We start from the raw sequence: 24,650 nt of genomic DNA, 5'->3' as shown, positions 1-24,650 counted from the left end.
CAACTGTCAAGAAATCTTCATTTGATCCTATAGGCAACCAAGACATGCCAAAAAGTTTTAGCAAAGAGGTACTTAAATAATGTAATGTTTAAAGATTAATCACAATATGGACTGGAAATGGGGGTGAAGAAAGATATAAAAACATCTGTGAAAATACATGAGAAATGTAAGGAAAAAGAGTCAGGACTTTCCAGCAGGCTAGAACTAATATTAAGGTTCCTGAAAGCCATATCAATCATTAAAGCCTTTTCTGCTTAATGGAAAATAACATGGTAGATTATTTTCTGGCCATGTAATCCACCTGTAAGTGCACACGCCTAAACTACTTTGCCTGTTGATGACTTTTTCCTTAATCTGTCTTAGTCTGAAAAATTTTGACCAGTCTATTTTTTAGAAATGGTATATCCATTAATGATAGAACAAAATATTAAATATCAATTAAAATACAATTACCAATATGGTGTGCCAATGAAAGACTTCCGTTTGGCAATTGTAGCTGTTATCTGTGCAGATACTCCAAAATCAGCTATTAAAAAAAATGAGAAACATTTAGGGAACTGACAGACAATAAAATTGTTTAAGGCAACATAAGAAGAAACTTTTAAAAGTTATTTTTATTAAGTTAATTTCACAGCAATACGGGATATTCTCAAACATCACGTTACAAATTTTAACTTTAATGGACTAGCATTAAAATATCACAAAGTAGTGAATACATATCACAGCCAAATAGATTCCCATATATTCCCATATAAATCAAATAACAACAAAGGTCAAGATCAAATAATTTTGATGAGAAAGTTATAGCTGAGAGAATGTAAATTGCCAGACTTATTAATATTGTAATTTCTAATTCTCAGGACTAGAAATCCAAGGAATATCACTGGAAGGGATCTTTAAGAGACACTATATTCCATTCACTTTCTCCATACCCGTGAATGACATCAGATAAACCAGTAAGTCTACCTGTAGCTTGAAAAGACATCCAATCAGAATATCCCCAAACTTAACAATACATTTAGTACCAATATCAGTCCCTATCAGGAAACTATTTTTATGTATGATTTGTTACTATTCTTTAAGATAAATATTTGGAAATCTAATATTTTCTATTTTACTAATGATGACTTCTAAATCCTTCTCAAGTAAGATATATTATAAATAGTATGTCTTTGAGTGAGGCACAGAACACTGGCACAAAATATTAAACTGCTGATAAAAACTTCACCAAGCGATCAATAGATAACTAAAAAGAACAGGACGTATCTTTTCTGCTTTTCCCATATTTAGAAGCCATGTAGGAAATTTTTATTATGTTATTTCTAGATACATGTTCTTAAATCTGATTAATCTCACCGGTTATAGTTCAAAATAGTTGTATCTATATTTTTATAAAATACTTTTTAATTTGGGTTTATCTAATAGATATCATTTAAAATAACTGGTATTTGTTATTAACTATTTCATTTAATACTAACAAATATGACTTTGTTCACAAAACTATAATGAACATTTGTTCTGTCTTAAACTTGCGAATTAAGTCATTATTTAGGTTTTGAACTCTATTTTAATTGAAAATTTAATAACCTAAAGTTATAAAATGAAATAAGTTACTGTTTGAAATAAAGCAACATTCAGCATCTAAATTACATTCTTAAATAAGTAATGCTGTTTTTTATTTTAAAAGCCTTATGTAAAGAATAAAGTGTTTTTGGAGTTACTGATTTTTTTGTATTTGTCTTCTTTTTTGGTTACAAGGTAATTCTGTACAGATTTCTTACTATTACAGAAGTCCCATTCCTGGGTTTAGAGGTGAAAGAATTCAGAAGGATATTCTTTCACAGTATCTTTACAACAAATCTGTCTTATGTGAAGGACAGACTTTATCCCTGTTTAAGGGAAGTGGATACAGAGAGGCCACGGCATGGCAACGAGATTTCCATCTAAAAATACATAGATGCCGTCTTAGGAGAGGGAAAACCTGGTCCTACAAAGGGAAACATAAACTTCACTACATTTTAGAATAGAGTTGTGCATGTGACAAAATTTCCAATTTACTTACCCAATTTCACATGACCATTATCCGTTAATAGAATGTTAGCTCCCTTTAAAGTAACAATATTTTAGTTAAAGTAGGAAATAGATATTTTATCAGACAGCACATATATACTAAATAAACATATTTAAAATAATCATAGCCTTAGACCTAGAAATACTTAAAGTGTGCTTAATTAAAATGTTATATCATTAGAGTCACAGGTAAATCTACTGTCCACTTTTTAGGCAATTTGACTATCCTTAGAAAATGTTTTGCCTTGCAAAAAAGCTGCTACTAACATAGTATGAATGTTAATATAAAAGTGATATATTAGTTTTCATCAAAATGTTATTTCCTCATTGATCAAACACTATTACTACACTAAAATGTAACCTTACAAAGCATTTTCAACTGTTTACATTACACTTTAAACTTGATTATTCTTTCCTGTGTTTTTGTGTGTGGTTTTTTTTTTTCTTTTTTTTTTTTAAAGAATCTCCCTTTCTAGGAACTCACCATCAATTGAACAGGGTTGGTATGTGAGACTGTACCTTAGTACATGCTGCTTAGTACATGAGGTTGTCTATCCTAATGTGCCTTGCCAAGCGCTTAGGCCCATCCAGTATATAAACAACTAGCCACAGGCCCACACAATTAAAATGTCACTTGTCTGCATGATCTGGCTGCATTTTGGCCACTTTCACTTCTTGATCTAAGCTCAAAGAAGATAATGATGACTTCATCTTCAATAAGCTCAAAGCTTTTGGAAGAGGTAGGAATACTATATCCCAAAGGTATTGTGGACTCTTTGGTCCAAGGTGCCATCAATCATGTAAGCATGGGTTTGGTGGAAAAAATACTGGGAATCCTCCTACTCTCAACCAACGTGAGGAAGAAACAGTAGAAGACTGGTTCAGGAGATAGGGCACTGGGGAGAAAGAAAAGGCTCCCAAACTCCAAATGTCACCAGTGAAGCTGAGCTGCACCCACCCACTGAAACTACTGTAGCTCTATGGAATAGTGGGGGAAGAAGAAAAAGGAAAGAGACTAGGAGCAGGGATTTCAACTTGATCTAGTCCCTAGCTATCTAAGACTTCTGTGAGAGGCTTCAGTTTGGGCTTTCTCCAGCTCAGACTAACTTTCCTAAGTTATAGCTTATATCATGTCACTTGTACATCATGGCCTTCCTCTTCTCCCTCCCTTCTCTCCCCGAGAGGCCACTAGTAGTCAGGCGCTATTTTAAGCTCTGGGGTTACAGCAATGCATAAGTTCTAATTCCCATGTAGTTTACATCCAAGCAGGGGAAAAAAACTACAAATAAATATATTTATATTTATCATCTATCTATGAATGAATGAACCAACAAATGATTCAAAGTCAGGTAGAGATAATTACTCTGAAGACAGGGCAGGGAAAGCCTCTCCAAAGGCAGTAATACATGAGCAGAGATCTGGGTGAAGTAAATGTACAGAGCCACACCAAACTCTGGGAGAAGACTATTTCAGGAAAGGAGGAGGAAATTTGAAGACCTGGGGCTAGAATGAGCTCAACATATTCCAAGATTGGCAAGTTTAGTGTGGCTGGAAAAGAATGAGTAAAACAGAGACAAGAGGAGTGTAAGATGAGGTCACAGGGAAATGCATGGGTCAGATCACTGTATAACCTTGTAGGTCATGGTAAAGGCATCTGAACTTTATACTGAGTATTATGGGAAACCAATGGTGGTTTATAAGCAGGAGAGTGACAAGATATGGTTGAAAAGGTCCCTTTGGTCGCCAAGTGGAAAAGTGACTACAAAATACTAAGAATGGGAGCATTGAGACCACTCAGAAGGCTATTATAGAAGACCACATGATATAATATTATGGTGGCTTAGACAGGAGTAGAAATGGTGGTGATGGCTCAAATCAACCCAATTAGGCCCAGACTCTGAAGTCTAGCACACAAGTCCTTGCATAATGGAACACCAAACTACCCAACCAGTCCCATCTCTAATTAGTGTCACACACTCTCTTCTCTTCAACAATATGGTACAGTTTTTTATGTTCTCTAAAATGGCCCACACTTTCTAACTTCTGTACCTGCTCACATTGTTTTCTCTGCTTGAAATGTACTCCAACTTCCATTTCTGACAAAAATCTATCAATCCTCCCAGATCATCTACATGCCAATGATACAGAACCTTTCTTGAGCTACTCATCTTCCTGTGAGCTCTTCTACCTTTGAACTCCAAAAGCTCTTTGGTTATGTCTTTTAAGTGGCTTACAAAAAAAAATACCTTCAAACGAGGGATCTCAGCAGGTTATCTGTGAGTCCACTGAAATTTCATGGAAAATTTGAAGACGTGCACATAAGGGCATTTTCTCAGAAGACAGTTCATGGTTTATCATCAGAGACCCAGAGAGCAATAAGATTTGCCCCAGCCTCTATCCTCAAAAAAGGCTAAAAATCTTTATGTTAGAGAAAATGTTCAAAAACAAAAGGGGAAGAGAGAAATAGGAGGAAGGATGAACAAAGAAAAAGGGACAAGAAAAATAAGTGAAAGAAACAAATCTAAACTGGGGAGATGGCAGTATCCTTAGAAATATGCTGAGGATTCCTACCATAGCACCTGCTGTACCACTGAGCTAACCCCAGCACATCTAGAGCACCTGCTCTCCTCTGCCAGCTAAATCAATAAAAGACTATGAGAAAATGTCAAAGGTCAATTTATCCATTTTGATGCATGACTAAGACTTAGACATAAGACTGCAAAAGCTCACTGAAATAGTCAAAGCATAAAACTTACTAAAAACTATAACTTGATGAAACCTATAAACTTACTCTGCATTTTACTAATAACTACAAAGAAGCCAAAATGAGTTATTAAAACATTAATCTATTGAATAATATACTTTAAAAGGGTGAATTTCATGGTATATTACTTGTACCTCAATAAAGCTGCCATAAAAAATTAAACTATTAAAAGTATCACTCATTTTTATTATGGTAACATATTTCAGATAAATTTATCAAATAAAACAATTTTGCCCAAGACAATCTGATCAGAGTATTTAAAAATGAAGAGAGGATTATTATGTTAAAAATACAATGTATACCTTTATATCTCTGTGCATTTTTCCTTTACTGTGAAGATAATATAATCCCTAGAGTTTCAAAAAACAGAAAAATAAACAAGATTTTATCACGGAGCACACTTTGGGATTTTATGTGATCAAATGGGTAGTATTCTGTGCATTTTATTTAATCTTTACAGGAAATCTAGTAGTAATCATTAACATATTTTAATAGATCTTTAAAAAAAGATCAAGAAAATGACTAATTTTTCTATGAAAATTTTCAGTAAATTCTACAAACAGTTTGAAATAACTTTTAAAAACTATATACCTAATTAGTATCAGAGTGTTTGAATTCCCATGATAGTGCTTAATTTTCAAGCCTTTCTTTGGTATTAAGAGGAAAATATACAATAACAGATCCATAGTGCTCAAATTTTAGGTTATATCATCACATTTAGGCTTTAAAGTATTTATTGGGAAATATAATTTGAGTTCATTGCACAATTTTCAAATGTATTAAAACTCATTTTAAGAGTTTACCATACTAAAATATTTAGTTCTTACTTTGTTGAACAGGTAATGCACAATAAGTAAAGACTTAGTTTAATGAAAAATGTTATTTCTGAATTAGCACTTGATTTACCTGCAGTGTTTCTCTGCTAACATATGCAATTTGCAGTTCTGACAGAGGTCCAGTTACTGCAAAAAAAGAAAGTTAATACTCATAAAATTAGTCAATGCATGTTTTTCAATATATAATAAAGTTTTGCAAGTTTAAGCAACAGACTTAATATACCTAAACAATTCTACTGAAATGTAAGCTAGGACTACAGGCCTGAATTACTGTCTTACTGTGCCTGGCTCCAGTTTTTGCTTTTTTTTTTTTTTGAGAAAGGGTCTCATTATGTCGCTCAGGCTGGAGTGTAGTGGTGCGATCACAGCTCACTGCAGCCTCGACCTCCTGGGCTCAAGTGATCCTCCCACATCAGCCTCCTGAGTGGCTGGGGGAACAGGTGCGTGCCACCACACCTGGCTAGTTTTTTATTTTTTGCAGAGAGGGGTCTCATTATCTTGCCCAGGCTGGTCTTGAATTTCTGGGCTCAAGCAATCTTCCCGCCTTAGCCTCCTGAAGTGCAGGAATTACAGGTTTGAGCCACTGTGTCCAGCCAAGTTTTTGCTTTTTAAAAATCTGACTTGCTCATCGTTGTATCTCTAGTGTGCAGAACAGTGCCTGGCACAGAAAAGCAGCCCAATAAATATTTATGGAATGAATGAATGAAGTAGTCACTGAAATTAATTATATTCTCATTTTTATATCTCATTCATCAATATAATCTCTTAAAACATCAAAAGAAAAGATGTCCAACAGGTTTACCTAGTTTTTATTAAAGCTTTTCAACTGATGTAGAACATGTATTATGACTAGTTTTAAATCAATACTTTTTATAAAAATACTAGCCATATAGTTATAAAATTAACATATGTTCGCTCTAAAAAGTTCCAATCAATAGAAAAGTTAGGAAATTAAAAGTCTCTTCTTTATCCAAAATGTTACTCAACAGTAAGCAATACCAATAGTTTGGTCTATAATATACCAGACGACTTTAAACAGACATTTTATAAACTATATGTATCTCAGAAACACTATATTAAGTGGAATCATATTACAACATACAATTCTGAAACCTACTCTTTTCACTTATGATGAACATCTTTACATCAATATACAGGTCTTAACCTTATAAATAATATTTCCTGTGTGTGCATCTGCTAAGTCCCTCCAGAACTCATGCTGAAACTTAATCTCAAAGACGCAGGACTTTGAGGAGGAGATTAGGTCACGAGTGCTCCTCCCTTGTGAATGAGATTAAGACTCTTAATAAAAGAGACTTCAGGCAGTGTCCACTCTTTTTTGCCCTTCCATCTCTTCTGCCATGTGAGGACACTGTGTGCACTCTATGAGAAATGGGTCTTTGCCTGACATCAAACCTGTTGGCACCTTGATCTTGCACTTCCCAGCCTCCAGACTGTGAGAAATAAATTTCTGTTGTTTATAAATTAACCAGTCTCAGGCATTTTAGTATAGCAGCACAAACAGAGCATCTGTACACTATAAAATAGTTTTCTTTTTCACTATTAAATCACTGTAGAATAAAGAAATACATTAAGTGGGAGAGACTATCCTAGAAATTAAATTAAATTCCAAAGACAGAAATCTTGGCTAGATAGTAAACTCACACTTAAAAAAACTTAACAGATTTGTAAACATGTTTAGTTTGGAGTACTTGCGGTATTTCACAATTATGAAAGAGAGAAATCTATTCCACTTAGATTATTTTAAGGACAGGGTTGGATTTAAATGTCTACGGATAAACCATATAACTTATTTCTGTGGTTTCCAAGCCCACACACATTCAGTAAGATACACCTCCTTGAGATTTCTGTTTCTCTAATACGATAAATAAGATAATCTGAAAACCCCAAAAATAACACTTAGAAGTGAAAGGCAAATTTTTTTTCAGAAATAACCTTTTCAATTACTAGCTAAGTTTACAAATAGTAAGATACCTTCCCAAGAGACAAAAACAAAAACTGAAATGAAAAATAGAAGGTAAAACTGTGAAAGAATATTCTAGCTGTCTCTTAGGAGAAGGTCAATCTTGGTAAGCTAGGGCTTTAGCATTATCCTTTACATGGTACAGAAGACAAGGACCTAGGTCTGCAGAAGAGCTAAAACAAACACCCATATACAACTAGAACCCTCAGAGGGCTACATCCTCATTAAAGGTGTAGACAAGCACAGAAGATAACTAGGGATTCTGGCTGTCATAGGGATGGAGGAAAAATGCCTCCTCTTAGAATTTGCCACCATAGGCTCCCTTACTCAGGTTGAGCGTTCAAATATATATTGGAAACAATGAGGTCACTAGGATCCCAGGAAAAAAAAAAAAAAAAAACCCAAAAACAAAACAAAACTCTGGAAGGACACACCTTCAAATGCCACACAGAATTCCCGCCGAAAAACCTCACTAACGATGATCTCAAAATCCAAAATTATAAAATAAGTGAGAAAATAATTAACCATAAAGATATAATGGGTTGTGGAAAGTTGTTAAAGAACAATATTAAATAAACAAACACAAAAAGCTCAATGGAAAATAGAAAAAAAAACCTACTATGTTGGAACAATAAAAGGTTCTACTGTTAGTTCTTCAAAGTAAAAGTAAACAAAAGTTAAAGGGGAAACCTCACAAACACTAGGGTTATTAAACTAACTTTCCCTTCATCAGATACATTATTCTCTCTATATAATGACAATGTGATAAAACTGAGGCAGAAGAGAGAGACACATAAATGGAGGTATATGTCCTATATGACCGTGCAAGTATACAACACTATAGACTAGCCAAAGAGTATTACGCATCGCCATGAAAAGGTTATTTGGTGAAAAACTAGGTGCAGCCAAAAGAGTGAACACACAGAAAGATAGGATTTGGGGTTTTGTATATGCATATGAATCCCCAGTACTCATGTATGAGAACCTCCAAGGGTACCTGAAAACTGCCATTTTTTTCCACTGACCCAGTTGCTAACCAGTATAAATAAATCAGTATTGACGAATTCACATTACTTTGTTACTTCTACCAGTTAGGTTAAAAGGGAATGGTAAGAATCATGACAACCTATTTGTGTAACTAAACTGGTCTCGTTTCTTAATGAAGAAAGCAAAATCAGACACCTAAGACCAATCATATGGATATGTGATGAAATCACTAAACAATCTGAGAATGACTAAAAAAAGGTATGCCTTGAAAACTAACGATGTAAAAGTACGAATGAAAACTGTAAGAACAAGACAGAAAGGAAAAAATAATGGAGGGAGATGTAAAATAGAACTAAATAATTTCTAGACATGAAAATATATGGTAACCAAAAATAAAATTTAATTGATGTTCTAATACAGCTATAAAATCAGTGAAATAGAAGATCGATATGAGTATCTCTAGTGCTCTCCTGAAGGACAAAAAAGTGGTAAATAGGAAATTGAGTTGAAGAGACATGAAGATCTAATGTACATCTAACTAAGATTCTAAGGGAGAGATTGCAGATTGGGGGAGAAAATATTTGAAGAGATAACAATTGATAATTGTCCAGATATGATAAAAGAGCAAAACTGAGGTAAGCCTGTTAAGTCCTAAGCAGAAAAAGTAAAACTAAACCCATTCTTAGGCACCAGAAACACCAGAAATTAAGAGAAAAAGACTAAAAGCAATTAGAGATAAGAACAGATAACCTGCAAAGGATCAATAATTAGGCTGACAGAAGGTTCTAACAACTATAGAATCTAAAAGACAATGGCCCACTTTCTTCAAAATGCTGAAAGAAAATACCTGTCAACCTAGAAAATACCTATCTATACTCACTTAAATGATCAACAAATAGTAAGGGTCAAACACTGAGGAAGTTTACCACTAAAATATTGCTGAAAAAACTTCAGGAGGCTGGGCATGGTGGCTCATGCCTGTAATCCTAGCACTTTGGGAGGCTGAGGCGGGCAGATCACAAGGTCAGGAGTTCGAGACGAGCCTGGCCAATATGGTGAAACTCCATCTCTACTAAAAATACAAAAACTAGCTGGCGTGGTAGCGGGCGCCTGTAGTCCCAGCTACTCGGGAGGCTGAGGCAGAAGAATCACTTGAACCCGGGAGGTGGAGGTTGCAGTGAGCCGAGATCGCGCCACTGCACTCCAGCCTGGGCGACAGAGCAAGACTCTGCTTAAAGAAAAAAAAACAAAAAAAAACAAAAAAAAAACTTCAGGAAAAGGGAAATTAAGCCAATTAGGAAGGGAATCAATAGTAGAGAAATTCACCCAAATTCCAACCAAAAAAAAGGGCAGGGGAATAGCCATTTGAATTTCTAACATAGAAATCACAAGCTTCTAGAAATACTATTTGTTTTGTAATATAAAATAATGCCAAATATCTCATCATTTTCACTGAATCTTTGAAATCAAAATGACACAAATAAAGAAAAGTTTCTCAAATATTCATTAAACAACTATACTTAATCAAAAGTATGCTAAAAAAGTAACTTTTCATAAAGCAGAAATGTTCTCATACTCCTTCACCTGGTCTTCAAGGCTCTCCCTATCCAACCCCACGCCCACACCGACAGGAGTGATCACACGAGTCACGCCTTCATGTCACTGTACCAAGGCTTCACCTCTGAAAATGCACTTCTTTGTCTTCTTCTTCTTCTTCTTCTTCTTCTTCTTATTATTATTACTACTTTGAGACGGAGTCTCATTCTGTTGCCCAGGCTGCAGTCCAATGGTGCGATCTCGGCTCACGGCAACCTCCGCCTCCCAGGTTCAAGCAATTCTCCCGCCGCAGCTTCCCGAGTAGCTGGGATTACAGGTACTCGCCATCATGCCCAGCTAATTTTTGTATTTTTGTAGAAATGGGGTTTCACAATGTTGGCCAGGCTGGTCTTGAACTCCTGACCTCAGGTGATCTACCCGCCTCAGCCTCTCAAAGTGTTGGAATTAAGGGCATGAGTCACTGCACCTAGCCCTTGTCTTTTTTCTACCCAGTTTACCTATCTTTTAAAGACCAATGTAAATAGCTCATTTTCTTTATTAAGCTTTCTAAAATGATTCCAGAAAATCCATCATTTTATTTTTCCTATTCCAACTGTAATTAGCAGCCCAGTAAAATACTATTATGTCAATATTTAGGTTAAGTAAAACCTGTGCCAAGAAGACAAAGTGAAATTAAGTAAAATAGAAACAGTAAAATTCTGGCCCGAATAGTCTTACATGTCTGCTTTAGTGCAATTTGCCCCTCAAAATACTTAAGTGGTCCCACACTAGAAAACAGAAGCCCGAATTCTATGACAAAATGAGAAAAAAGGTCCAAAATATTTTCTCAGAAAATAGACAGGATTTTATTTTACATTAATCAAAAGCCTAATCTGCAGTTTGTGACAATAATCCACCAATAGAAACAGAAAAGGAAGAAAAAGAAAAGGCTGTTTATTTTACTTTACAAATCTCTCTTATATACTCCTTGAATTCCCAGTGAAAAATGTTTTAATCATTTTTTAATTCCTCAGAATCTGGCAGTATCTAAGAGAATAAACATTTAATTGATATTTCTTCAATACATGAGAACAAAATAAATCTTTCTATTATCACTACTCATGTATACACTGGATATTTTACCAGCTTAGCATTAACCAAGCAAAGCCCTTGCATTTTTACAGGTCTGAATTTAAATTTTTGAAATAACTACAATATGCCTCTTCAGAATTAGCAAATAATTCAAATGCATTTAATTTTCCAACTTGTAAATTATAGTAAAGATTCCTCCTTTCTTCCATATAAATCTAAAATACCTTTATATATCCAGACAATATAATGACAAAACACAGCTTGCTTTCCTTAAGATAATGTTGATGTTTTAATATAGTAAATAACTGTATTTTAAGAAATTCAACCTAATCCCTATAGAAATACAACTTTGGTCTTACCGTGATAAATATCCTGTAAAGAACCACCTCCACAAAACTCCATGCAAATCCAAAGCTTATCTCGCCTATAAAGAGAAAAGAAGCATGTATCATATTTTCATGATTAAAACTGTCTGTGTGAGGTAACAAGTATTTTAAGGTTGTAAGCTGTAATACTGCAAAACAACAAAAGCAACATGTTATCTTTAAAATAACTAATTAATCTTTATGAGTAAATGAATTACTTTATATAATGTGTTACTATAATCCAACCTGAGGTTTTAAACTTGTAATACATCATTTGTTGGATACAAAGCTGTCATCAGGACGTCCAAATAATGAAAATATTTCCCTTTAGTTAAAAACTTCTCCTCCCCAACAGTTTATACATCTACCCAGATTCTTCACAGACAAATGGCAATAAATCTCAAAGTATACTACTTTGGTAGCACTCTTATCAACAAAACAGGCAAAATATAAATGTTAGCTTCATATTTAGATTCAACAATGATTTTTCCAAAATACTCTTAAAATTTTTCACTCACTTCTCTTTAGATAGCACTTCTCTCTCACACTCAGATTACAAGCTGTTGTAACCATATAGTCATAGGAGAAATCACCAGCAGTGATTTATACAGCTATTCCTTTGTTCAGTCATTCATTACTTAATCTCTTAAAATGTACCAGGAAATGTACTATTTGTGGTACAGAGATGGGACAGAAAATCTCTGAACTCAGCAAGCTCTAATGCAGAAGAAAGATTCTACCTAAATATATGTCTGTCTCTCTCACCACTGCCTTCTCAGTGTCTAGAAGAATATCCAGCAAATAACTATTTGTTCCATAAATGAATGAATGCATGAGTGACTGAAAGAATAAACATATCGAATTAGATTGAGGTCAGGAAAATACGGCCAGCGAACCAAATCTAGCCTGCTGCCTGATTTTATACACCTCTGCAACTATGAATCATTTTCCTACTTTAAAATGGTTGGGAATGGTTCTGTTAGTTGTAACTAAAATTAATACATAAAATGGTTGAGAAAATAATAAAAATAATAATATTTCTTGACACATGATGATTACATGAAGTTCAAATTTTAGTGCCAATAAATAAATTTTCATTGGAACACAGTTGTACTCATTTATTTCTATACTGCCTATGGCTGCTTTCGTGCTAGAAGAGCTGAGTAGTCGTGACAGAGACCATGTAAGCCCACAACGCCTAAATTTTTACAGGTCTGAGTTTAAATATTTACTATGTATCCCTTTATGTAGACAAAGTCTGCTGACTTGGGTTAGATCATAATTTGATTAATGCATAATCCAGGCATGTATAAAGTACTGTGGGAACCCAGAGATGAAAATACCTAGGAAAATGAATGGAAAGTTTTAGGGAGGAGAAAACATTCGAATTAGGTCTTGAAATTAAAGTAGAAATTTGCCAGGGAGAGACAGGAAGGGACCTGTGTAAAAGAATGAAAACTTGAAAGACATGCACATGTGGCAGACTGTGGGTGATTTAGTGTGAATTGAAGAAAGACTGCCTGAAGGGACAGCAGCAGGAAATAAACCTAGAATAGGCTGGGTCACACTGTGAAACAATCCTTTGTTTACAAACTTTTCAGTTTAGTTACCTTCCTGTAGATAATCTCTAGTCGGTCCTTGTCTCTCTTAAAATGTGGCATCAAAATCAAGTACTAAGATTCTGAGTGTTACATGAACAATACATTAAAAAGTGGAGATGCTGAGCCGGGCCCAGTGGCTCACACCTGTAATCCCAGTAACTCAGGAGGCTGAGGGAAGAGGATTTCTTGAGGTCAACAGTTTGGGACCAGCCTGGGCAACACAGTGAGACTCTCATTTCTTAAAAAACAAACAAAAAAACTTAGCCAGGAGAAGTGGTACATACCTGTAGTCCCACCTACTCCGGAAGCTGAGGTGGGGGGGGCATTATTTGAGCCCAGGAGTTCAAAGTTATAGTGAGCTATAATAGTGCCACCACACTCCAGCCTGGGTGACAGATCAAGATCTGAATCTTTAAAAAAAAAAAAAAAAAAAAAAAAAAGGCAGAGATGCTTCTATCAGCCATAGGTCACATATGGTTGACAGTAGTGGAATTAGCCAGACCTAAGAGGTGAGCTGACTTGACTGCAGTAGACAAGGCAGCAAACAAAAAGAGAGCACAAGCTATCAGAGTGCAAAGGTCAATGAACTTAAGAGTATGAAGTAGCAAGGTATCATGGTTCTAGAAGGTAATGCTATAAAGAGAGTGAAGCCCAAAATAAAACTGAAGCCATCCAGGATCTGCAGTTCACAGGTGGTCCACATAACAATGAAATTGAAGCATATAGCTGATAAAAAATTTGTTTTAATTTCTAATATGGTAAATACCAATGGATATAACTTACATAAATATGCGCCAACTGCCCAGTGGCCTGGTATTAAGAACTTTCAGAATGGATGTCTGAGACTGGCAGATGTGTGGTCTTTCTAATCCCCCAGAGAATGTAACCACTGTCTCCTTTATTTGATCACTGTATTTCTATCAACTTAGCTGAAAGCTATCGTTAACTTCTCAGCAACTACACTAAGCTGCTAGTTTACTGTCTATAGTTAGTCAAAACCTCTGGATCTTTATAAAACAAAAGGCAGACCAGTTTTCTCTCCAGTTTCTATTTGTCTATCTGGTTCAATGAAACTAAGCACAGGATTTTTTTCTTATTAGTTAAATCCTATACTTTAAAAAAAATTAGTAGTTTTGATTCATATCCCTTTGTTTCTGACAGGTGTCTTATTAGCTTTCCCAGCATAACATTTTAAAATGGTTCAGCAAAGAAAGCATAACACACATTGCATTAGGTTTAATGCACACCCTTGGGGCAGTGAGCTAATTTTTTAAAGAATCCTAATTGGAAATATACCTCTCCACTCCTGCTCCCAACCCCCAGAATCCAGAAGCAGTTAGTTAGCATCTGAAAGAACCTAAATCAGGAGTCTACCCTCCAGAGGTAGCAACTGGAAGAACTTGGCTTATAAACTATTTTAATCTGCACTAGTGGGTTTACTAATGAGCTTAAGTAATATTATAAATATTTTAAAAACATGAATGACACTCTATGTAGATTACTTAGAATTACCATTTGGCATTTCTCTGCCTCTGCCTTAGGTATAAAGACTCTGGGAAGTCAACAATATTTGGAATGCTGCTTAGGCTCCAATTTGGATATACCTAGAATGCAGGATTCCATAGCCTGATCTCTCTAGGTTAGTTGAATCCTTCCTCTAGAAGAGTGGTTCTCAAAGTGTGATCTGGGGTCACATGAGAGTCCCTGAGACATTTTCAGGGGGCCACCAAGGTCAAAACTATTTTTATAACACTAAGAAATTATTTGCTCTTTACATTCTCCTTCTCTCATGAGAGCATAGTGGAGTTTTCCAGAGACTACATGAAGTGTGAAAATGATGTCATCCCTGACAGCTACTGGAATACGAGCTTATATGTTGTATTCTCGAGTTTTAAAAATGTCTCAGCTTTAATTTCTAATATGGTAAATATCAATAGATATAATTCATATAAAACATAAGCTCTCTTGGGGTACTAAGCAATTTTTAAGAGTATAAAATAAAGAGGTTCTATGACCAACCATAGCTCTAAAATATCTTCACATCTGCCACAAGTGAATCCTTCATGCTAAATGACAGCCTAGAGTTCTTAAGATGCAGGCAACTAAGACTTTACACAGCTTACAAAAAACAGGTTGAATGACTGTTTTGGGGTCTGCTTAGGATTAATAAAACAACATGTAAACTGCTTAGTATAGGACCCGGAATACAGCACAATAAATGTAAGCTGTTTTCTATTCCCTTTGTTATTATTTATCTTGTAGTATGCAAGTCATCTTCATTTAAGTGTAGTGTAACTTAAATTAACTTGTAGTGTAGTGTAGTGTAACTTAAATTAACTTGTAAATTAACTTAAAGATGTTTAAGTCATCTTAAATTGCTCCTGGAACTCAGTGAAAATATAAATAAATAAATAAATAAAGTCATGCTAATCACAACTTAAGTGGTCACTAATTATCTGATTAATAATTTATCCCAGAGCTTTGCTAGTGACTGATGAGTGTTATCAACTTTAATAGTCTGTACTTTCTAGAAACCAACTTTTCCCCTTAATCTCTGATACCTCTTCTGTTTGTCAATACTCACTGCTAATGGACTACCATCATATTTGCTGAATTTTCAATATGAGATATAATTTACATAAATCTAAAAGTGTCTAAAAATTTAAGGTGTCTAGCTGCTTTATAATTATCTACTCACCACCTTGTGTTTCAATTCCATCTTAATAGTGTTTTTCCTACCCCTTCCAGTTTGAAAACAATTTTCCTTACTAGAGAAAATGAATGCAGGAAATGAGTTCTTGCTTTTTACATATTTCAATATGACACTACCTTCTACTTGAAGTTGGTCTATTCTCTTTTCTCCCTTTGCTTAAATATACAATTTTCTATTCATCCTATGTAAAATGACTTTCCAGTTTATATACAGAAAAAAAAAAAATTCAGGACTATATAGTAATACTTTTTAAGCTGCCTAAAATACTTTACTTTTATAATATTCTATTTAGTTAGAGTCTAGTATTATCAAAAAAGCTTAAGTAGTCATAGTCTATTAGAGAAATGACTTTCATCTGTCCCATGAACATCTTTCTTACAATGATAAATCTACATTTGCTTTTGGTCATTCACCAAGCCATATGCCTAACAGGAAAGGACTTGAGTCAATCAGCCCATTTTATGCAGGTCAATTATAAAATCTTTGTCCCTAGGTATCTGAACTGAAATAAAATTAATCACTGAGGTAAATGTTCAATGTATCAGTATTTATGTCCTGACTCAACAATCCTCAGAATTCTATTTTCTCATTTTGTAAAATTATCTATCTTACAATAAACAGAAAAATAAGTAGAGGGGGAAAAGTTAACTATTTTGATGTCTACCAGAACATATAGGGACCAAAATTCTAATACCTATTTTATGGTTCTGAAATTCTTATAATTCCTAAAACACACTTTTTAATCTTCCCACATTTTGTAACACATCACAGACTTAAAACTAACCAAAGTAAGTATATTTATGTATTTTTCTCAAATATAGCATAACTTGAAAAGCAAAATAAAATGTGACCAAGACCACTGAGAATCAGCAACTCTTGATTATCTGCCTGAAGTTAGCACACTGAGTCATCCTCCCTGGGAGAGGATGGGCAGCTATCTCTACACTGCAGTCCCCTGATTCCCGTACTGGATGTGAGTTACTGTCTTGCTGACCAAAGCAATGGCTATTCCACTATATTCAGCAAAACAATTCAACCTTAATCATCAATGAGAAAAACTGAAAGCTTAATAACTGCTAGATGTTTTAATATAGAATAACTTATTTAATGTGAAGAAAATTTAAACTTTTTTGGTTCATTTTAAAAATTACTAATAAGCAAAAATTATTGCATTCCAAATTTATACCATCTCCTTTCCCTTTAATAATGAGAGGTAAGGATGCTGTACCTGGGGGATACAGGCTGATCTATTTCTCTATCATTATACTTCCAAAGTGTGGGCCACTGAACATCAATCCTACGTGAAATATGCTTCCAGAAAGAAACCACTGTATAGTTAAATCAGTTTTTTTAAATATCACTTAGTCTCTTCTTGGAAATTAGCAAGGCCACTGGTATATTAAAGGCTCTGGGAAATCCTGTAGTGAGCAGGTGGTTGGAGAGAGGAGGGAGAAGGGAAGAGAAGGGAGGGTAACAAAATGGAAGGACGAAGGGTACCAGAAAGAAGACAAAGTAATGGGAAGAGGCGGAGGAAGGGAAAAAAGAGCGGAAGGGGGATGGGGCAAGTTGAGAGGGGGAAGAGATGGAGGAGAAAGAAAAAGAAGAAATAAAACTTCTAATTCTGTTTAGTTTACTATTTACCCAAATTATTTTTTCAATACACTCATTTTTTTACAAAACACATATTTGTATCCCTCAGAACTAATGATCTGTGGAAAACATCCTAGCAATACTGGTAAAGGAAGGTATCTCTAACTCCACCAAAGTTTTTTTGCTTAGAGCAGTGGTTCTTAACTGGGAGTGATTCTGTCCCCCAAGGAACATTTGAAAAAGTCTGGATACATATTTGGTTGTCACAACTGGGGGAGGGGGTGCTACTGGTAACTAACAGAGGAAAGGGGTGCTAATATTAACAACTATCCTACAATGCACAGGACCACTTCCCGCAACAAAAAAACTATCTGGCCTCAAGTGTTGATAGTGCCAAAGGTGAGAAATCCTGGCTTAAACAAATAACAAATTAACATCAACTTTAAGATATATTCCTAATTCCTCTCAAAAACAGAAAAGAGAAGGACATTAACAGAAAACTGATAAAATCTGAGTAAGTATACTGAGTTTAGTTAATAGTATCACACCAATGTTAATATTGTAGTTGTGAAAAGTGTGCCATGGTTGCATAAGATGTAAACATCAGAGAAAGCTGAGTGAAGGAAATACTCTGTACTATCTGCAGCTTTTCGTAAAAGTAGAATATTCCTAAATTAGAAAGTTCCCTTTTTTAAAAAGCAAGAGTAGCTGGGTATAAAGTGACTTCACTGTAATCTTTAATCTCATATTCTAAGTATTCAAAAAGACATTCACAAATATATTTCGAGTTAAGATCCAGTTGTTTCCCTTCTCAGCACTGTCTTTGGCTCTAGAAAAAAAAATTTTCCCCAGTTTTATATAACTCAAGAGACCAACATCTCTTTCCAGGATTACTGTGATAAATACATTGTAATTAGTTTAAATTGCCTGTTTTATTCCCCTCCACCCTAGGTCCATCCTCCATAGAATATACTAACTCTGTTAAAATCTTTCAGCCAGTATGCTCAGTCCCTGTAGGTCCTAATTAAGGCATGAAAGATTCCTTTTTGCCTGTATCTCCACAACCTTATCTACTCCAGGCCCTCTGGAGGCCACCGGTCCAGCACCTGTGGGGTTCAACCAAACGCAGGTTCACCTAACCGGAGACTGAAAATTTTCAGAGGGGGGGAAAAAAAATAACACAACAATAAAAATAACACAAATTAATAAATTATTACACTATTTACGTAGCATTTACACTGTGTTAGGTACCATGTGTCACCTAGAGATAATTTTGAATTGAAGGATGTGCACAGCTATGCCACTTTATATGAGGGACTTGAGCATTCATAGGTTTTGGTATCCACTGGGGTTCTGGAACCAATCCCTGCACATACTGAGAAGTAACTATGTACCCCCTTTTCCCTCTCAGGCTCTAATATGAGACCAGTAGCTGTCTCCTGAATATGTCATAGTTTTTCATGCATGTGTTCCCTTTGCCAAAAATTCCAATTTTCTATACACATAAATATCTATCAATCTTAACAGCCAGTATTTGGCAATTACATCATTCACAGAGCTTTCTCTGATTCCCCTACTTTGACAAAAATCAGACAGTCTATCATCCTTAGCACTTCTGTGCCTTACTTCTAAATTATTACTGCATCTAGCATATTATGTTATCATTATTTGCTCATGCCTACTTCTTCTGTTAGATTATAAGCTCCTTAAAGGGAAGGATTAGGTTTTAGATATCTTTATATCTGTGAAAATCAACACTGCACTCTACATGCTAAGAAATAATGTATAAACACTTTGTAAATGGTGGTGATTTACATATTTAAGTTGTTATTGAGGTAAAGAATGCTCATCTAAACTAGTACTCTGTACTTCAAAGGTTTATTTATTTTATTTTATTTTTGAGACACAGTCTCGTTCTGCCACCCAGGCTGGAGCGCAGTGGAGCGATCTTGGCTCACTGCAACCTCTGCCTCCCGGGTTCAAGCGATTCTCCTTCCTCAGCCTCCCTAGTAGCTGGGACTACAGGCATGTGCCACCATGCCCAGCTAATTTTTTTTTTTTTGGTAGAGATGAGAGTTTTGCCATGTTGGCCAGGCTAATCTCAAACTCCTGACCTCAGATGATCTACCTGCCTCAGCCTCCCAAATTGCTGAGATTACAGGCGTGAAACAACACACCCAGCCCAAAGGTTTAAAATATCTATTCTAGATCATTTTTACTGTATGGATCAAATCTTCTACTGGCTTATTAAGAAGCATTTGTTGGACAGGTGCGGTGGTTCACACCTGTAATCCCAGAACTATGGGAGGCTGATACAGGCACATCACGAGGTCAGGAGTTTGAGACCAGCCTGGCCAATATGGTGAAACCCCGTCTCTACTAAAAATACAAAAATTAGCTGGGCGTGGTGGCACGCGCCTGTAATCCCAGCTACTAGGGAGGCTGAGGCAGAAGAATCTCCAGAACTCGGGAGGCGGAGGTAGCAGTGAGCCGAGATCGTGCCACTGCACTGCAGCCTGGGTGACAGAGCCAGACTCTGTCTCAAAAACAAATAAAGGAGCATTTATTGTTTTTCCCCCTAAGCTTTTATTGGTTCAAGCTTGAGAGGAATGTCTGCATTTTCTTAACTTATTCTTAAATGATATACTGGGCTAAGGAATGCTTAGAAGGAATGTGAAATTAATTTAAACTCATCTTTAGTTTAAAAGAAGTAATAGTTAGGCTGGGCGCGGTGGCTCACGCCTGTAATCCCAGCACTTTGGGAGGCCGAGGCGGGCGGATCACGAGGTCAGGAGATCGAGACCATCCTGTGAATGGTGAAACCCCATCTCTACTAAAAATACAAAATCTTAGCTGGGCGTGGTGGCGGGCGCCTGTAGTCCCAGCTACTCGGGAGGCTTAGGCGGGAGAATGGCGTAAACCCTGGAGGCGGAGCTTGCAGTGAGCCGAGATCGCGCCACTGCACTCCAACCTGGGCAACAGAGCAAGACTTCATTTCAAAAAAATAAAAATAAAAAAAATTTAAAAAGTAATAGTTAAGCTCCAAAAGAACTGTAAAGAATAAGTCTATGATGATTTAATTCTGTTGTTTTATGTTTTAATATGTTTAGTAGAGATGGGAGTTTTGCCATGTTGGCCAGGCTAATCTCGAACTTCTGACCTCAGATAATAAATACACAAACATAAATATTCAGATACAAATACATACCAAACAAGGACTAAATTTTTTAAATGTTAAAGCTTTGCCTATCGAGTTTTTATTAGACAGTATATTAATGATATTGAACAGTGGAGTAGGAAAGGCCTTGTTAAGAATGCCAACTGTTCTGCTTTATAGGAGCTCAGTTTCAGTATTTCTTCAGAAGCAAGCACAGCTACCCTGATATAAGATGGGCTTCTGAAATTTACTTATATGCTAGTCATCTATCAAGATAATTCATAGGTTAAGTCTGATTCTCTGAGGGGGAAATTTATCAATGGTCAAACTACATTTGCTCAATTTCTTCAACTTTTTGTCTAAATTTGTTATCTAGGTTGTAATAGCAACAAATAGAAGGAAGAATGTTGCAATGAACAGTATATATTTTACGGGGTTTGTATCAAGTTCAAACAAGATCGTCCTTTGTAAAGTCATTCAGTAATGAGAATGAATTCAGGAAATCATGTTCCCTCTGAGACTAAATCTCAGAAATGGTATGCCAAAAAAGACATCAGACTAGCTAGCTGCAACGCCAGGTTTAAATCCCAGTGCCACTAATGAAAAGGTGAATAGTCTAAATAAGTCATTTCTTCCCCATTCCATTTTCTCATCTATAACCAAGAGTAGGCTGTATGACAACATCTCTTAGTCCCTTACAGATCTAACATCCTACAAGTCTAATCATTAGGATTCCCTACTCCAAACCTGGCTGAGGCTGAACTTCAATTAGGGAATATGGGAAGAATCTCTACAGAAGAAAAGAGCAAGAGAGAGATAAAATTAATTGCTGTCTTACATTATATGACTATTGACCATCATATCACTTTGATCAGCTATACACGTTATAGAATAAAAGAACATATTTAAATCAGTGTTTCTTGATATTAGATTATACAACACTAAAAGAACATAGTTTTACTGAAAAAAAAATGATCCTACTTTTGTTTGTTTTACTTTGGTTTCTGGGCAATTTTGCTTTTTGTATTCTTTGTATTTGGAATAAAGCAAAATCATAAAATAAAAAACTTAGATGTTAAATTCTCTCAAGAATCTTATTTGTAAAATGGAAATAACATCTACCACAGTTATACTGCTATCCAGGTTGCTGAAAGATCAAATGAGACACTAAAATAATGATACTTTTAGAAAGTTAAGTAGTAGTAGTTGTAGCAGCAGCAGCAGCAATAGCGGCAAATACTTATTGAGCATTTATTATATTCTAAGCACTCTTCTTAGTATTTCACATGTAGTTATTTAGGAAGCACTCACAGCTATCCTCTCATGTAGATATTATTATCATCATCTCCATTTTATAGATGAGGAAACAGAGGCACAAACTGGTTAAATAATTGATTAATAAGTGATAGAACCAAGTTTCAGACCAGACAATCTGTTTCCAGAACTTAACCTCTTAACTACCAAAGATAGGATTTGTCTCTGGCAAAAAGATCATGCTCATTTTACCATACCAAGGGTGCCATATAAATAAGTGCGGTTATCCTGGAATAACAGGTTAGATTTTGGATGGTTCCATTAATTCTGGAAGATTCAGATCACGTTTGAGAGATACTCTTAGATCAATGTCCCTGGCGGAAAAAAATGCTCATTTAAAGACCAGCTTGCCCTTCGGGGAAAAAAACCTTTGTAATACTTCTCCTAGCTGAGTCTCGTAGGTAGGTCATTTTGTTAGGACCAATAGCAGTAAAATAAAGTGTTTTGAAGTGGTGCTATTTAATTGTATTAGTTATTTGTATCATGAACTTCAATGGTTTTAATTCTTTGAACTTACACAGTAACTGCCTGTGCTGAGTAGGCTTCCTAACATACAAACTGATGGAGAAACTATCTGTGTTAGGTTGCTGTTTGAATAACTCACTATATAAGTAGTTTTAAATTGGCTGCTAAAGAACTCATTCAAAATGTGTAACAGCCACTGACCTGGGCATAGTACCTATCCCTATGTGAAAAGGGTTAGTTAATTCCCTGAAGTCTCCATGAAACCCACACCTCGGCCGGGTGCGGTGGCTCACTCCTGTAATCCTAGCACTTTGGGAGGCCGAGGCGGGTGTATCACCTGATGTCAGGAGTTCGAGACCAGCCTGACCAACACGGTGAAACCCTGTCTGTACTAAAAATAAAAAATTACCGAGGCAGGTGGATCATGAGGTCAGGAGATTGAGACCATCCTGGCTAACATGGTGAAACCCCGTCTCTACTAAAAATACAAAAAATTAGCTGGGCGAGGTGGCAGGTGCCTATAGTCCCAGTTACTTGGGAGACTGAGGCAGGGGAATGGCGTGAACCTGGGAGGCGGAGCTTGCAGTGAGCTGATATCGCGCCACTGCACTCCAGTCTGGACAAAATCCGCCTCACCGGGCGGTGGGGAATCAGCCGGGTGGGGTGGCAGGCGCCTGTAGTCCCAGCTACTCAGGAGGCTGAGGCAGGTGAATGGCGTGAACCCTGGAAGCGGAGCTTGCAGTGAGCCTAGATCCCACCACTGCACTCCAGCCTGGGATCCAGCCTGGGCGACAGAGAGAGACTCAGTCTCAAAAAAAAAAAAAAAAAAAATCTAGCTGTGCATGGTGGCATGCGCCTATCGTCCCAGCTACTCGGGAAGCTGAGGCAGGAGAATCTCTTGAACCCAGGAAGCGGAGGTTGCAGTGAGCCGATACTGTGCCACTGCACTCCAGTCTGGGGAGTTGCAGTGAGCTGAGATAGTGCCACTGCACTCCAGCCTGGGCAAAAGAGTGAGACTCTGTCTCAAAAAAAAAAAAAAAAAAAAACAAAAAAAAAAAAAAAAAAAAACCAAAAACAAAAAACAAAACCAACAACCCCCCCCCCCACACCTCCACCTTAAACAAGGTGGGGCAATCAAAGCTGTACAAGAGTGGTTACAACCATGAACAGCAGGTCCAGTTGGCTTTTCAAAAGCTGGAAAGATGACAGGGCAGAATACCTTAGTCTTTTCTATCTGTTGGGCCCAAAAGAAAAGAGAAAAAGTGTTTTGTACCTGGATCACATGAAAATGGGAACCTGCAATAAGTTACAGTAAGTAGGATGCTGCTAAAGTATACTGAAGGAAAACTTAAGAGTTTTTTTAATACATAGGGAAGGCCAGGCAGGGTGGCTCACACCTGTAAGTTCAACACTTTGGAAGGCCGAGGCAGATGGATCATTTGAGCCCAGGAATTTGAGACCAGCCTGGGCAACACAGTGAGATCCCCATCTCTATAAAAAAATATAAAAACAAGGCTGCATGCAGTGGCTCACGCCTGTAATCCCGGCACTATGGGAGGCTGAGACAGGCAGATCATGAGGTCAGGAGATCAAGACCATCGTGGCCAACATGATGAAACCCCATCTCTACTAAAAGACAAAAAATTAGCTGGGCGTGGTACCACATGCCTGTAGTCCCAGCTACTCAGGAGGCTGAGGCAGGGGAATCACTTGAACCCGGGAGGAGGAAGTTGCAGTGAGCTGAGATCACACCATTGCACTCCAGCCTAGTGACAGAGCAAGACTCCGTCTCAAAAAAAAAAGCTGGGCGTGGTGGTATGTACCTGTGGTCCCAGCTATTCATGAAGCTGAGGTGGGAGGATCACCTGGTCACCTGAGCCTAGGGAGGTCAAGGCTGCAGTGAGCCATGATCACACCACAGCACTCCAGCCTGGGTGACAGAGTGAGAACCTGTCCCTTCCAGCCCTCCAAAAAAGAGAAAGGAAAAATAAAAAGTAAAATATTCTCTATTCTTCCCTTGGAGGAAGCTTAAAAACAGTTAGGTCACCAGTGATCAACTCACAGTTGCATACAGAAGTGAATGGAAACAAGATTTGACCCTAAGGTGATCGTCTATGCAATATAACCTAGGAAGCAAAACAAGAGGAAGGAAATTCACAGTCCTAAATTCACAGTC

General features: G+C 36.6%; 1 protein-coding gene across 2 annotated transcripts in view; it reads right to left on the bottom strand.

Moving 5' to 3' along the window:
• The window catches only part of MAP4K3 (mitogen-activated protein kinase kinase kinase kinase 3), a 185,522-nt gene that overhangs the window by 79,281 nt on the left and 81,591 nt on the right, over positions 1 to 24,650 (bottom strand). For both annotated transcript variants that reach the window (XM_011935930.1, XM_011935931.1), the window contains exons 4-8: positions 11,629 to 11,693; positions 5,741 to 5,796; positions 5,137 to 5,184; positions 2,063 to 2,105; positions 454 to 526 (exon numbers count right to left, since the gene is read on the bottom strand). In XM_011935930.1, the coding sequence (XP_011791320.1) occupies positions 454 to 526; positions 2,063 to 2,105; positions 5,137 to 5,184; positions 5,741 to 5,796; positions 11,629 to 11,693 (285 nt within the window). The remainder of the gene's footprint in view (positions 1 to 453; positions 527 to 2,062; positions 2,106 to 5,136; positions 5,185 to 5,740; positions 5,797 to 11,628; positions 11,694 to 24,650) is intronic.

This window comes from Colobus angolensis, unplaced genomic scaffold (genome assembly GCF_000951035.1).
Source record: "Colobus angolensis palliatus isolate OR3802 unplaced genomic scaffold, Cang.pa_1.0 Scaffold15, whole genome shotgun sequence".
Taxonomy (NCBI): Eukaryota; Metazoa; Chordata; class Mammalia; order Primates; family Cercopithecidae; genus Colobus; species Colobus angolensis.
The sequence above is the reverse complement of the archived record's forward strand: the minus strand, read 5'-3'. Positions and strand labels throughout refer to the sequence as shown.